This window comes from Berghia stephanieae, chromosome 15 (genome assembly GCF_034508935.2).
Source record: "Berghia stephanieae isolate SIO BIC M18660-M18661 chromosome 15, UCSD_Bste_1.3, whole genome shotgun sequence".
Classification (NCBI taxonomy): domain Eukaryota; kingdom Metazoa; phylum Mollusca; class Gastropoda; order Nudibranchia; family Aeolidiidae; genus Berghia; species Berghia stephanieae.
The window spans coordinates 2,436,627-2,451,626 of NC_088374.1; the positions used below are offsets into that span (position 1 = coordinate 2,436,627).

The following is a 15,000-nucleotide window of genomic DNA, read 5'->3' on the forward strand; positions in this document are numbered from 1 at the left end:
CCGTTAATGATCTCTGAGTGCACATTTGACAATACTCTACAATATATGTTCATTCATAGTAGAATTGGTTTCACACAATTTAACAATAAATAGATATTAAAATTATAACAATCTTGACAAATCCTTGACACATCATACATTATAATATACTATAACATACATGTATATTCATAGTATAATTCCTTTGACATATAATAACAGTAAATAGTTTATATAAATATTTATGTTTTATCTACGTGTACCTTTGTCCATATAATTTTTCATAGATCTACTCTGCTTCTTTTCCAAATCCTCCAACAAATCAAATCTTGATGAGACTGTGGGAGGAAAATTAAAGATAGAATTTAAATGTATCTAAACTTCTCGATACTTATGTTGCAAAATCGTCAATATTTCTCTTGTTCAGATATGTTTTAGAATCACAAAATTTGATGAAAAAAAATTTGGTATTGTTACACAGAATAATGTTTTTATATAAAACTTGATATGCTCAACAACATTATGTATAATATAACAGGTAGTTATTGAATTTAAATTCGAGTTAAAAATTCAGTCCTTGTGTTAGGTCAGTATGACATATCAATAAAATGTCTTGAAAGGCAAAGAGATCGAGAGAAAGAGTGAGAGATAGATATATAGATAGAGTTAGAGAAAGAGAGAGATAGATAGAAAGAGAGAGAGAGAGAGAGAGAGAGAGAGAGAGTTTTTATCCCAAAAATTGATATTAAAATATATCACCTCATTGAGTGATTTCCAGACGCTACATTTATACATTATGATTGTGTAATATTTTAAAGTAAACATCACAATGGTGAGTTAGCAGTTTGTCATTGTTGTCGTTCTCTTCCTACATCGACTTCTAACACTATCTTCTTTTGTTGTTATATTATTAGCCAGTATGATGAACCTTAAATAATCTGTGAGTTTACCCTTGACCAATCAGACTCTATAACGTATTCTACAATATCTGTATATTCATATAACAATTTCACATTATATAGCATTAAATCGTTTATTTAAAGATACTGTGTTATCTATGAGTGTTACCTTTGTTCATTGAATCTTTCATCGATTGACTCTGGGTCTTTTCCAAATCTTCCAACAAATCAATTATTGACGAGACTGTGTAAAGAAATTAAAGATTTTAATATAATGTAACCCTACCTTAACTAAATGTAAGAGAATCGTCAATATCTTAAAGAGAAATAAAATAGTTTTAATAGTTTTCTGATTCAAATATGTTTTATAAATAACAAAATTTGAAGAAAATTAATGTTCATATTCACATGAAATTAGATGAATGTAGGAGATAAATTGTTGATATATTAGCCAGTAGGATGAACCTTAAATAATCTGTAATTGTACCCTTGACCAATCACACTCTATAATATACTCTAACATATGTATATTCAAATTAGAATTGGTTTCATATCATGTAAAAGTAAACGGTATATATAAAAAGATGTGTGTAATAGCTAAGTGTTACCTTTGTCCATGGAATCTTTTATAGAATGATTTTGGGTCTTTTCCAAATCTTCCAACAAATCAATTCTTGACGAGACTGTGTAAAGAAATTAAAGATTTTTATTTCATGTAACCTAAATGTAGGAGAATTGTGCATATTTTAAAGAGAAATAAAATAGTTGTATTATTCAAATGGTTTTATAAATAACAAAATTTGAAGGAAATTCAATTTCATATTCACAGGAATGCAAAGTTGGTTTTGCTCATCAAAGTTGTGTATCGACTTCTACCCCTCTTGTCTCATTTGGTGATATAATAGCCAGTATGATCAACCTTAAATAATATATGATTGTACCCTTGACCAATCACACTCTACAACATATTCTAATATATATGTATATACATAGTAGAATTTTTTCATATAATGTAGAAGTAAATCGATTAAATCTAAGTATTACTTTTGTCCATGGAATCTTTTATAGATTGATTCTGGTTCTTTTCCCATTTCTTCCAACAAAACAATTCTTGACGAGACTGTGTAAAGAATATTAAAGACTATAATTTAATGTAACTCGGTTTTAATAAATGAAGATAATCGTCATATTATTTATGACACAAACCATGTTTTTCTTATTCAGATATGCCTCATAAATCACAAAAGTCGAAGAAATATATTTCCTGTATTTACAAAAATTGAGCTGTTTCTATTATAAAGATATTGTTCATACGGGATGGAGATCAATTTCAAAAAGTCACATATTCTAGGGAAGAGCCGAGACAACCCTTAGATGAGAATCAATTTCAATCGTGAAAACATAAAGCAAATCACTTCATTAAAATACATGGGAGTTTTGCACACCGAAGATGAGACCAGCACAGCAGATGTGAAAGTTAGAATTGGAATGGCAATAGTTGCTAGAACATAAGCCAAAGGAGTTCGGTTTGGACTCTACATTCCACGCGTTGCCTGGATTTTGAACACTTTTTTAGCCAATCCGGGTTCGAACCTGGTGCTAAATAAGCGAAGCGCGAGAAATCAGAGTGAACTCTTCTAAGTTTCGTCGAGTTGAACAGAATAACGCTATTCCAACGGTTCTGTTTTATATTATGTTCGTCTAGTGGTTATCAGGAGGGAGACAAGAAGGATGAAAGATAAATAGATTTGGTTCGTTCATATTTGTGTTATACATGTAATTTAGTTTCTGTATGAAATGCATCGTGTTTGTAAATCTTGGTTTCCTTCAATTTATTGTTACCATTGTCTAGCCGTGAAACTTGGACCGTCTTTCTCTTCCTTCTGATCATGCTAGGTCCAGTACAGTGGATTGACCTTCCACTTGGAGGGGACATATGAACGAGTTCTCTCCTTCTATCCTCCTAGTCTTTTCGTTTCTCTTTGTGACGTCTCGGGGTACTTGGCTCTACCGGTCCTCTGGGAGCGCCTGATTCGTTACAAGATACTCTTAGATATCTGCATTTTTATAGTAGAATTGGTTTTACTTGAAATAACATTGAATTGTTATTTTAAATATAATAGATTTTAAAAAAATATAATTATGTGTGTTTTTACTATGTGTTACCTTTGTCCATAGAATCTTTTATAGATTTAGTCTTCTTCTCTTCCAAATCTTCCAACAAATCAACTCTGGACGAGACTGTGGAAATGAAAATTAAAGTTATTGATTTTAAAGTTAATGTAAACTCTTCCATACTAATATTTGAAAATCATCAAATTTTTTAAAATAAAAACAAAAGTTTTCTTCTTCAGATTGCTTTTAGGCTTAAATGTTTTTTTGTTAAACTTGCTTTTTTATCAGCAAAGTTGTATATTATATAACAGTTAGGTATTGCTTTTAAATTTTAGTTTAAATATTCAGTTTGTGTGTTGATTGTGTATGACATTTCAGTATAAAAAATCTTGATATGCGAAGAGAGAGTTTAAAATTCACACAAGATTTTTCACTATATAACTTTATTTGATAGATTCTAAATGCTCCATTAAAAAAAGATAAGATAGGAAACAATGAAATATATTTATCCATTTCTAGAAATTTACATTTGGTAATGCCATAGTTTAAAACATTATAATCGAAACTCTATCATTGTATAACAAATGCATCATTATATTTTGTGTGTTTCAAACGCAGTATTGATATATTATAATATCATAGAATATAATGGTATAACAATATATTTCATCTAATCTTATATCTTTTATACGCTGTATTGATATATTATAATATATAATTGTTGATGGCAAGTGTTTATCACAACTATTTATAGTAAAATTGTTCACCTTATTAAGCGATTTCCAGACGCTACATTTATACATTATTATTGTGTAATAATTGTAAGGAAACATCACAATGTTGAGATAGCAGTTTGTCATAGATGTCTGTTTCTTCCTTCCTTAACAATCTAGCCTCTTTTGTTGATACATTAGCGAGTGCCATGAATCTTAAATGATCTATGAGTTTACCTTGGCCAATGGCACACCATAATATAATCTACAATATATGTATATTCATAGTAGAAACAGTTTTACGTTATGAAATAGGAACTAGTTTATATAAAGATATGTGTGTTATCTAAGTGTTTTCTATGGAATCTTTTATAATTGATTTTGGTTCTTTTCCAAATCTTCATGCAAATCCATTCTTGACGAGACTGTGTAAAGAAATTAAATGTAGGAGAATCTTCCATATTTTAAAGAGCAAAAAACTAGTTTTCTTATTCAAATGTTTTTTTAGATAACAAAATTTGAAGGAAATTCAATTTCATATTCACAGGAATTTAGCTGAATGCAAAGTTGATTTTGCTCATCAAAGTTGTGTATCGACTTCTACCCCTTTTGTCTCATTTGGTGATATAATAGCCAGTATGATGAACCTTAAATAATATATAATTGTACCTTGACCAATCACACTCTATAATATAGTCTAACATATATGTATATCCATAGTAGAATTTTTCCATATAATGTAAAAGTAAATCGATTGAATCTAAGTATTACCTTTGTCCATGGAATCTTTTATAGATTGATTCTGGTTCTTTTCCATTTCTTCCAACAAATCAATTCTTGATGAGACTGTGTAAAGAATATTAAAGATTATCATTTAATGTAACTCGGTTTTAATCAATGAAGATAATCGTCATATTATTTATGACACAAACCATGTTTTTCTTATTCAGATATGCCTCATAAATCACAAAAGTCGAAGAAATATATTTCCTGTATTTACAAAAATTGAGCTGTTTCTATTATAAAGATATTGTTCATACGGGATGGAGATCAATTTCAAAAAGTCACATATTCTAGGGAAGAGCCGAGACAACCCTTAGATGAGAATCAATTTCAATCGTGAAAACATAAAGCAAATCACTTCATTAAAATACATGGGAGTTTTGCACACCGAAGATGAGACCAGCACAGCAGATGTGAAAGTTAGAATTGGAATGGCAATAGTTGCTAGAACATAAGCCAAAGGAGTTCGGTTTGGACTCTACATTCCACGCGTTGCCTGGATTTTGAACACTTTTTTTTAGCCAATCCGGGTTCGAACCTGGTGCTAAATAAGCGAAGCGCGAGAAATCAGAGTGAACTCTTCTAAGTTTCGTCGAGTTGAACAGAATAACGCTATTCCAAGAGTTCTGTTTTATATTATGTTCGTCTAGTGGTTATCAGGAGGGAGACAAGAAGGATGAAAGATAAATAGATTTGGTTCGTTCATATTTGTGTTATACATGTAATTTAGTTTCTGTATGAAATGCATCGTGTTTGTAAATCTTGGTTTCCTTCAATTTATTGTTACCATTGTCTAGCCGTGAAACTTGGACCGTCTTTCTCTTCCTTCTGATCATGCTAGGTCCAGTACAGTGGATTGACCTTCCACTTGGAGGGGACATATGAACGAGTTCTCTCCTTCTATCCTCCTAGTCTTTTCGTTTCTCTTTGTGACGTCTCGGGGTACTTGGCTCTACCGGTCCTCTGGGAGCGCCTGATTCGTTACCAGATACTCTTAGATATCTGCATTTTTATAGTAGAATTGGTTTTACTTGAAATAACATTGAATTGTTATTTTAAATATAATAGATTAAAAAAAAAATATAATTATGTGTGTTTTTTACTATGCGTTACCTTTGTCCATAGAATCTTTTATAGATTTAGTCTTCTTCTCTTCCAAATCTTCCAACAAATCAAATCTGGACGAGACTGTGGAAATGAAAATTAAAGTTATTGATTTTAAAGTTAATGTAAACTCTTCCATACTAATATTTGAAAATCATCAAATTTTTTTCAATAAAAACAAAAGTTTTCTTCTTCAGATTGCTTTTAGGCTTAAATATTTTTTTGTTAAACTTGCTTTTTTATCAGCAAAGTTTTATATTATATATCAGTTAGGTATTGCTTTTAAATTTTAGTTTAAATATTCAGTTTGTGTGTTGATTGTGTATGACATTTCAGTATAAAAAATCTTGATATGCGAAGAGAGAGTTTAAAATTCACACAAGATTTTTCACTATATAACTTTATTTGATAGATTCTAAATGCTCCATTAAAAAAAGATAAGATAGGAAACAATGAAATATATTTATCCATTTCTAGAAATTTACATTTGGTAATGCCATAGTTTAAAACATTATAATCGAAACTCTATCATTGTATAAAAAATGCATCATTATATTTTGTGTGTTTCAAACGCAGTATTGATATATTATAATATCATAGAATATAATGGTATAACAATATATTTCATCTAATCTTATATCTTTTATACGCTGTATTGATATATTATAATATATAATTGTTGATGGCAAGTGTTTATCACAACAATTTATAGTAAAATTGTTCACCTTATTAAGCGATTTCCAGACGCTACATTTTATACATTATTTATTGTGTAATAATTTTAAGGAAACATCACAATGTTGAGATAGCAGTTTGTCATAGATGCCTGTTTCTTCCTTCCTTAACAATCTAGCCTCTTTTGTTGATACATTAGCGAGTGCCATGAATCTTAAATGATCTATGAGTTTACCTTGGCCAATGGCACACCATAATATAATCTACAATATATGTATATTCATAGTAGAAACAGTTTTACGTTATGAAATAGGAACTAGTTTATATAAAGATATGTGTGTTATCTAAGTGTTTTCTATGGAATCTTTTATAATTGATTTTGGTTCTTTTCCAAATCTTCATGCAAATCCATTCTTGACGAGACTGTGTAAAGAAATTAAATGTAGGAGAATCTTCCATATTTTAAAGAGCAAAAAACTAGTTTTCTTATTCAAATGTTTTTTTAGATAACAAAATTTGAAGGAAATTCAATTTCTTATTCACAGGAATTTAGCTGAATGCAAAGTTGATTTTGCTCATCAAAGTTGTGTATCGACTTCTACCCCTCTTGTCTCATTTGGTGATATAATAGCCAGTATGATGAACCTTAAATAATATATGATTGTACCCTTGACCAATCACACTCTATAATATAGTCTAACATATATGTATATCCATAGTAGTATTTTTCCATATAATGTAAAAGTAAATCGATTGAATCTAAGTATTACCTTTGTCCATGGAATCTTTTATAGATTGATTCTGGTTCTTTTCCATTTCTTCCAACAAATCAATTCTTGATGAGACTGTGTAAAGAATATTAAAGACTATAATTTTATGTAACTCGGTTTTAATAAATGAATATAATCGTCATATTATTTATGACACAAACCACGGTTTTTTTATTCAGATTTTCTTCATAAATCACAAACGTGGAAGAAATATATCCCCTGTATTTACAAAAATGGAGCTGTTTCTATTATAATGAGATTGTACATGCGGTTCTGTTTATATTATATTCGTCTAGTGTTTGTCAGGAGGGAGAGAAGAAGGATGAAGGATAAATATATTTGGTTCGTTCATATCTGTGCTATACATATAATTTAGTTTCAGTATGAAATGTATCGTGTTTGTAAATCTTGAAAGGCAAAGAGAGAGAGAGAGAGAGAGAGAGAGAGAGAGAGAGAGAGAGAGAGGGGGAGAGAGACAGAGAGAGAGAGTAAGAGAGAGAGAGTGACACACACACATGATCTGTCACTATAATATTATATATACTTGCTGTTTATCTTCAAAACGCTGCATTAATGAGATAAAATTGGATAAAATGTACTTTATTTATCTATTGCTGAAAATTTACAATTGGTATTGCCATAGTTTATTACATTATAATCCCATGCTATATCATTGTATTTCAAAATATGTCATCTTATTTTATATATTTCAAACAATGCATTGATAGATTAGAATTTCTCCGTATAGCACTGTACATTAAAAGAATTCATCTTATTTTATATACTTCAGACAATGTAGGATAAATTATAATATCCCACTATACCATTGTACAATAAGAATGTGATCTTATTTTATATACTTCAAACGCTGTGTTGATATATTATAGTATATGTTTGTTGCACCATTGTATAACAAGTGTCAATTTAAGATGAATCACTGTGTTATGATGTACATAATAATATATATATATATATATATATATATATATATATATATATATATATATATATATATATTGTGTCACTCTATAGGCAGTGTCAATTTTATATAGACCTATAAAGATTAAATAGTAAATGTCAAAATTACATATTTACAGTGTAAGTCTAAATACTCTAATGTTTATCAAATTAATTATTTGATAATTTATTATTAGATAAAAGGACTATTCGAGATTTTAAAATGAGACATGATTTCAAAGTGATTGTTAAGAACTAAACTTGTAATTTATCGTAAGATATTATATAATGTACAAAACTGCAATGCATCTCCTTTGTCAATTTAAGACATTGAATAGAAACAAAACAAGAACTCTGCACTGGACAAAAAAATAGATTAATAACGTCGTCATACTTTAGCAATGATATTGATAGTCAGAGCACTAACTTGTTACATGTGAGGACATTGTATAGCAATTCTGAAATTCCAAATCTTGTATAAAATTAATCCATTTATAAAGACAACAAACTAAATAAAATCCAATTTTAATGTAAATTTTTGTTGTTTTGAAATAATTTATGAACTCAGAATAAAACAGATTTTTCTTTTTAGCAGAACAAAAATTAATGACAAAGCAAATTATAAATGAATTGATTTCATCTGTGGAGAAACGATGATTTTATTAGGAAGATCAAATGCAATTTACTCTCTAGAAATATTTCACCTTTTTCATTGTCTTTCCTCTGTTCCTTTAGTTTTTTCTCCTGCTCCATCAATGTTGTGTCCTGCTCGGCCAGTTTATCTTTAAGCTTGGTGACTGAAATAAGTAAAGATAGTTTCGTGTGTGAACGATTTGTTTCCATGTGCCTAATGTATAACAGTTGTTATGTTCTATGAAAGTTATCAGTCTTAACATATGAAATGTTATGATAAAATAAATTACAATGTTGGGTATCAATATGAATGAAATAACATGTCAAATATCTTATCCATCATTTGATTTAGTCTTAATATATATACATACCTTCTTCCTGCATGCTTTTCTCTTTTTCTTGGCCGTTTTTTTCCAATGTTGTTATTTTCTCTAACAAATATTTAACAATTACAGTGATATCCTCATCTGTAATAAAATACAAATGATTGATGGATAAACAGTTTTACAAATTATAAGAAAGTCATGTAATTATAAAGTTTATGTGGAACAAACTAGGGTCGGTCATTCTAGCAATTTTATCTTGTTACTATAATCAACATGTTTTGGGATTTTTCATAAATTCTCTATATTGGGTCTTTTTAAATTTACTCTTACCACAAAGACTATTATGTGTTTGATGGATGATAGTGTGTGGTATTTGTTGCTGTCTCTAACGTTTTGACAATCAATTGTAGAGTCGGATATGTTAATGTAAGTAAAAGTCCTTACTCAAAGACAATGATAAAAATGAATTTCACACATCTCTGTAAGATATAAATAACATTATCCTGGTAGCAGCTTAAGATTGTTGTCGTCGAATGTCAATAAATTGTCGTCAACAAGTCAACAAAGATTTGACAAGATAGAACATTCGAGATAGATGGAGTGTTTCATTCCTGATACTAAAATCTAAATTCAGCAATCCTGACAAAATACAGAATAGTTATTGTTGACGTCATAAACAATGTGATAAACATTTGATTTCATATGTAAATAACACGTTTTCTATCAGTTGAACATACGAGATTAAACGAAAAAAAAACAAACAGAAATAGAGCCCGCTTAATTATATCGAAAAAAAAAACTATTTCTATTTTCTGCTTAAGTGTCATGAAGTGTCGATGGTGGAGTGGTTTTTGCTTGTTCAAATATATGTTCAGTAAATCCATACATTTCCTCTCATTGTCTAGATAGTCTTAACACACAAATGCGTTGTATTTGTCACGATATAAGCAACAATTTTTATATTGCGATAACCGTTACAGTCTTTGTCGTATAACGGATTTTTTTTTCTTAAAGAATCATGAAACAATGCCAGCCTAGCATTCATGAGATTGAGCCCAAAAAATTAAAATAATAATAATTTGATACATGAAGATGGGTGAGAATAAGAGACTCATAATTTTAGAATTTGAAAAAAAATGGACACCTCTCTACAGAAGAAATTATGCAGTTGAAGAAAAGAAATAAAGCTAGAGAAAGAGAGAGAGAGAGAGAGAGAGAGAGAGAGAGAGAGAGAGAAATAGAAAGATAGTGTGTGTGTGCGTGCGTTTGTGTGTGTGTGTGTGTTTGAGATAAAGATAGTGTTACATACATAGAGAAAGATAGAGAGAGAGAGAGAACTTACTTTCAACCGTTACGTTTACTTCTGCCTTCATTTCATGGAATTGAAAATTTTCATCAAGATAATACATAAGACAGACGTATGTTCCAGTGTCTTCCTTGCCTGGGGTTTTGATCGTCAATTTGAGAAAATTGTTGATAGAATCTTTTGTCAGGTTACCTTGAGCCTGAAAATATCAGAAACGCCAAAGTCAGAACATGCATCCTTAATATTTTATATGTGGCTGAACTATATGCGGCCACATGGTGTAGTGGTATAGCAGCCTTTTGTAGGATCGGAAGATCCAGGATTCGCGTTCCACTCTGAACGGTGCAGTGGTATGATCGGAAGGTCCAGAGTTTGCATTCCACTCTAGGCGGTGCATAGTTGAGTCTGTGGAAAAAGGTTCTTTATTAACATTCTCTAACCGTAATTATGAAACGAACTATTGGAGCCAAAACCATTTGTTCTACGAACAAGTTGAGATATTAACAGCTTTCTATATGAAGTCGATTTTTACTATTTTGTGATTCAATGCTGATGGAGATCTACAATCGGGGTCATGGAGATCGAAGGAATTTTAATGAAAAACTAGAGATAATGGGGGATAATTAGGATTTGTAAATAAAAGTTTACAAGATACAGGATGAGATTAAATGTAGATAAAGAAGTACAACGGTAGTCCGTTGATCAAACCTCTGAAGTAGCGTTTTTGCCAATCCGCTGATCAAAGCTCTGATGACAACTTCAGAGATAATTGCGCCCTCTTATTCTTTTGTTCAAGATTATCAAAGCTCTGATGTCGACTTCAGAGATAATTGCGCCCTCTTACTCTTTTGTTTCAAGATGATAAAACCTATGATATTAGTTCAGAGCTTTGATCGTCTGGTTTGTATTTCAAGGTAGACGAAGAAGTACTGGGCTATCCTCTGTAAAGTGATCGAAATACGTCTTGTAAATGATGGATAACGGGTTTTCGTGGGTTAATAAGTACTGGGCTATCCTCTGTAAAGTGATCGAAGTACGTCTTGTAAATGATGGATAACGGGTTTTCGTGGGTTAATACGTACTGGGCTATCCTCTGTAAAGTGATCGAAATACGTCTTGTAAATGATGTATAACGAGTTTTCGTGGGTTAATAAAATTGTGACCCATCGTTTCCAAGTTGTATTATGTCGGGATGAAGTTAGAGGTTGATTTTATAGCCACAGATATCAAACTTGGGATTCGTTTCTTTTCATTATAGTGGGGAAAAATACAATTTCTTGAATTGCAAACATATTCTAAGTTCTTTTGTCTCATGCTTTTATTTTTAAAATTTAATTTCGAGATCCCGTTCATCCCGCCAGTATACAGTATTGAGAAGGTGGGTAACATTCGTGCTTACAATTGTAACTTGTATAGTTTGTTTTATAATTGATAGTGTTGTATTGACATCTATAGGCCTAGCATATTATAATAGTATAATCATTTTGAGCAGCAATAAATACCACAGCTACTGAAAAATTAATTTCTAAAGACATTTTGCCAACGGGAATGAAACCCATTATTTCCCGGATGCTTCATTTGTAATCGCTAAGACAATGTACGAAAAAAGGGATTTAGTTTAAAAATACCCCGACCAACCGTTCTCCCCCATCACTATTAAAAAAATAAAACTTTCCTCGCCGTCGAGAATTATGGAACGATTCTGTCCTTGGAATTTACTGGATAACAGGTGGATGGTGTATGACATGATCATGACAATCAGCCGATGGCATGATTGTATGACGTCATCATTATGACATGTCGATGTTATCCTGATATGGTGCCACCTTTTAACCCCTACCCCTTCCTACCACACAAAAACATGGTAAGATCTGTTTTAGCGATAACCGCATCACTTCATTTGTTTTACTACTTTTGTTATTGATGCAGTACTATATAAAAGACACTTCTACAAGCGTTTACATAGGCATATCACTCTGATTCAAAGTCCAAGAATCCAAGAAAAAAAGATAGAATCAAACACGTTTCCTCTTCAAAGAGGAAGAATGATGGTGGAGATGACAAAACGAAAAGCTTCGCCTGACAGCCTTTCTCATGCATTAAATATATTAATGATTGGAACCTCCAACTCAGCCATGGTAGAGATCGATCTTGATTTATATTCAATACCGGCTACACCACATAACAGCTGCACTGGTGAGGCGGACAATACTATTAAAGGGTATAAAACATGTTTCAATCAATCCTTATTTTAAAATAAAACACTAGTTAAATGGATTCTGTGCAGTGAGATTATTATTGGTAAATATATGTACCAATCTAAAATGTTTAATCTCAATTGATAATCAAGAACGACTTATAGTAACATTGTTATACAAATGAATGATTCAGTTCTGAGGAAAAAAAAGTCAAAAATAAAACAGTTCGTTAGGGAAACAGTTCCGAATATTCATGTATCAATTGCCTACATAATTTAATTTTCTGATTATCTATTTCATTGCCTTGATAACTTATGACTATGAAAAGAAGCCATTCGATAACATGCTGGTTTTATTGGATAGAATGCTTGTATTCTTGTTCCTCAAACATACTTTGAAATACAAGCTCAAACTGACCAGAATGATCGACCTCAACAAACCTTCCTCAACACAATAAATGAACAACTAACGGACAGCATTGGGTCAAACACTTCACATCAAACTGTTGATCAAGGTATTGACAATTTGTTTCCATAAATAATAGAAGACGTGTAGTCTTTCAGCTTTATTCTTTTCTGTTTCTTTTGTTTTGTTTTATTCTTGTAAGACAAATTGATCTAGCTATTTCAAGTATTTTAATCTTAACCGCACACGTCTTTTTCCTTCTAGGAAACTGGGTTTTAAAATGTGATTATAAGTCTTTGCGTAATGCATACAAAGTGCATAAAGAATACAAGCAGAAATGCTTACAGGTGCTAGATGATAAATATGTACCAAACTGATTATAATCATCATTCCAAAGGCTTCATATTGTCAAAGTTACTTATTGATTTCTAGGATCAAACAATCCATACGACTCAGAAATGATATCAACCTTCCCAACACATGACACCATCAATATTCTATTGAACAAAGAGAACAACGTCACTCCTTCAAATAGACCTAACAATGAAGAAGTTGTGGAGACACTACGAGACATTTCAAACACGAATCACTTGGATACGACAGGTGACCAAATAGTAAACACAACTGATCGGCTAATTAAATGTAATAATACTGGTGATAGGCAATGAAGACCAGCCGGGAAATGTTATGTTGGAAGAAAATACGATTCATCAAAGAAATGAAAATATGTTGAAAAGGAAGCGAAGATATTGAAAGAAAGATGTTATTGTTATGGAATATGAACCAATTGGAACAAAGTAACAGAGGAAGACAGATAACGTATTTTTTTTATTTCTTTTAGAATGAATTACAGAATTGGGAAGAAAAGCACAAAACAGAAATAGCGTCTTTATCAAAACACTTGTCGATATCCGCTCGACGAAAAGTTCTGCTAAGAGAAGATCAGTTTAATAATATTTTTTTCAAATTAAATGGAGTGAGGAAATCAGTATGCTACAAAATTTTTTTGAACACACTCTCACTAACTGACTGGACTATTCGGAGCTGGTGCCTGAAAGATGCAACGCCTAGCCACGAAAAGAAGCGATCCCAACGCTATGATACAGAAAACACATTGTGTTGATAAGTTTTTGAAAAAAAATCAAAACTATGCCTCCCACTATTTCCGGATATCGACATATAAATTGTACGTGGAACGCGTATTCAGGTCTTATACGGCCATTTACAAAGCGTATAAAGATAAATGCTCCGAGGATGGCGTCACAGCTAGTGGTCGACCGTTTTACGAAGCTTGTTGAAAAGAATAACATGGCTTTATTTAAGCCAAGAAAAGACAAATGCGACGAATCCGTCAAACACGAAAGTGGAAATCTTGATGAAATGGCATGGAATTCTCATCGCCAAAAATGGGAGACGCTCGGGGTGAAAAGGAAAAGGATAAAGTTCAACGAGCAACAGATTCTTGATTGATCTCAATGGATCTACAAGCTGTTTTGTTATCTCCATAGTTTCAAGCCTCTGCACTTTACTATAGGACTAAGTTGACAGGGAGGTCTAACCGCTAACGAGTTGTGTAGTTGTCTCTACAACTACTTATGCGCAAAATTAATAGCTGACATTTACAACAATTTAATAATCTACAGCGATGGATGCATCTATCAAAATAGGAACAAGACGATGTCAAAATGTTGAGCTTTTTTGCAAGAAAGTATGGCGTCACAGTCGAACAGAAGTATTTAGAGAAAGGACATACTCAGATGGAGTGAGTCTCCATACATGTAGCGATTGACAGACAGTTTACGAAAAGTGTTAGACCTTGTGACATTTTCACTCCATCTGACTACATTACAAGTTTTAAAATATCTCGCAAGAATGAAGACATGACTCCATACAAGGTGCATTACTTGACATATATATGGCTTCTTTCAATCATTTGATGACGTAACACCCTTAACGTCAACCAGTCCAGGAAAGATGGTAGGAGACCCAACTGTTACTGACCCAAGAGCCTTTCGTTATGAACCATATGGAAATATTCTGTTTAAACTGAACCACCCTGACAACTGGAATCTGCTTCCCCAATCAAGAGTGATGGAAGAGCAACTTCTCATGACCACCTAACGCAGCTTTACGCCAG

The 15,000-nt window shown here is 31.6% G+C and overlaps 1 protein-coding gene across 5 annotated transcripts in view; it reads right to left on the reverse strand.

The window, feature by feature from the left end:
* LOC144960265 (uncharacterized) overlaps nt 1–15,000 on the reverse strand; it is a 38,454-nt gene that overhangs the window by 19,834 nt on the left and 3,620 nt on the right. Inside the window, exons 2-11 of one of the 5 annotated variants that reach the window (XM_078893304.1) lie at nt 10,297–10,459; nt 9,000–9,095; nt 8,700–8,792; nt 7,039–7,113; nt 5,603–5,677; nt 4,478–4,552; nt 3,045–3,119; nt 1,487–1,561; nt 1,048–1,122; nt 243–317 (exon numbers count right to left, since the gene is read on the reverse strand). In XM_078893304.1, the coding sequence (XP_078749430.1) occupies nt 243–317; nt 1,048–1,122; nt 1,487–1,561; nt 3,045–3,119; nt 4,478–4,552; nt 5,603–5,677; nt 7,039–7,113; nt 8,700–8,792; nt 9,000–9,095; nt 10,297–10,363 (781 nt within the window). In that variant the 5' untranslated portion in view covers nt 10,364–10,459. Of the gene's footprint in view, nt 1–242; nt 318–1,047; nt 1,123–1,486; nt 1,562–3,044; nt 3,120–4,477; nt 4,553–5,602; nt 5,678–7,038; nt 7,114–8,699; nt 8,793–8,999; nt 9,096–10,296; nt 10,487–15,000 lie in introns of those variants that run through there. The other 4 variants (XM_078893303.1, XM_078893305.1, XM_078893306.1 and 1 more) reach the window with 4 other exon arrangements.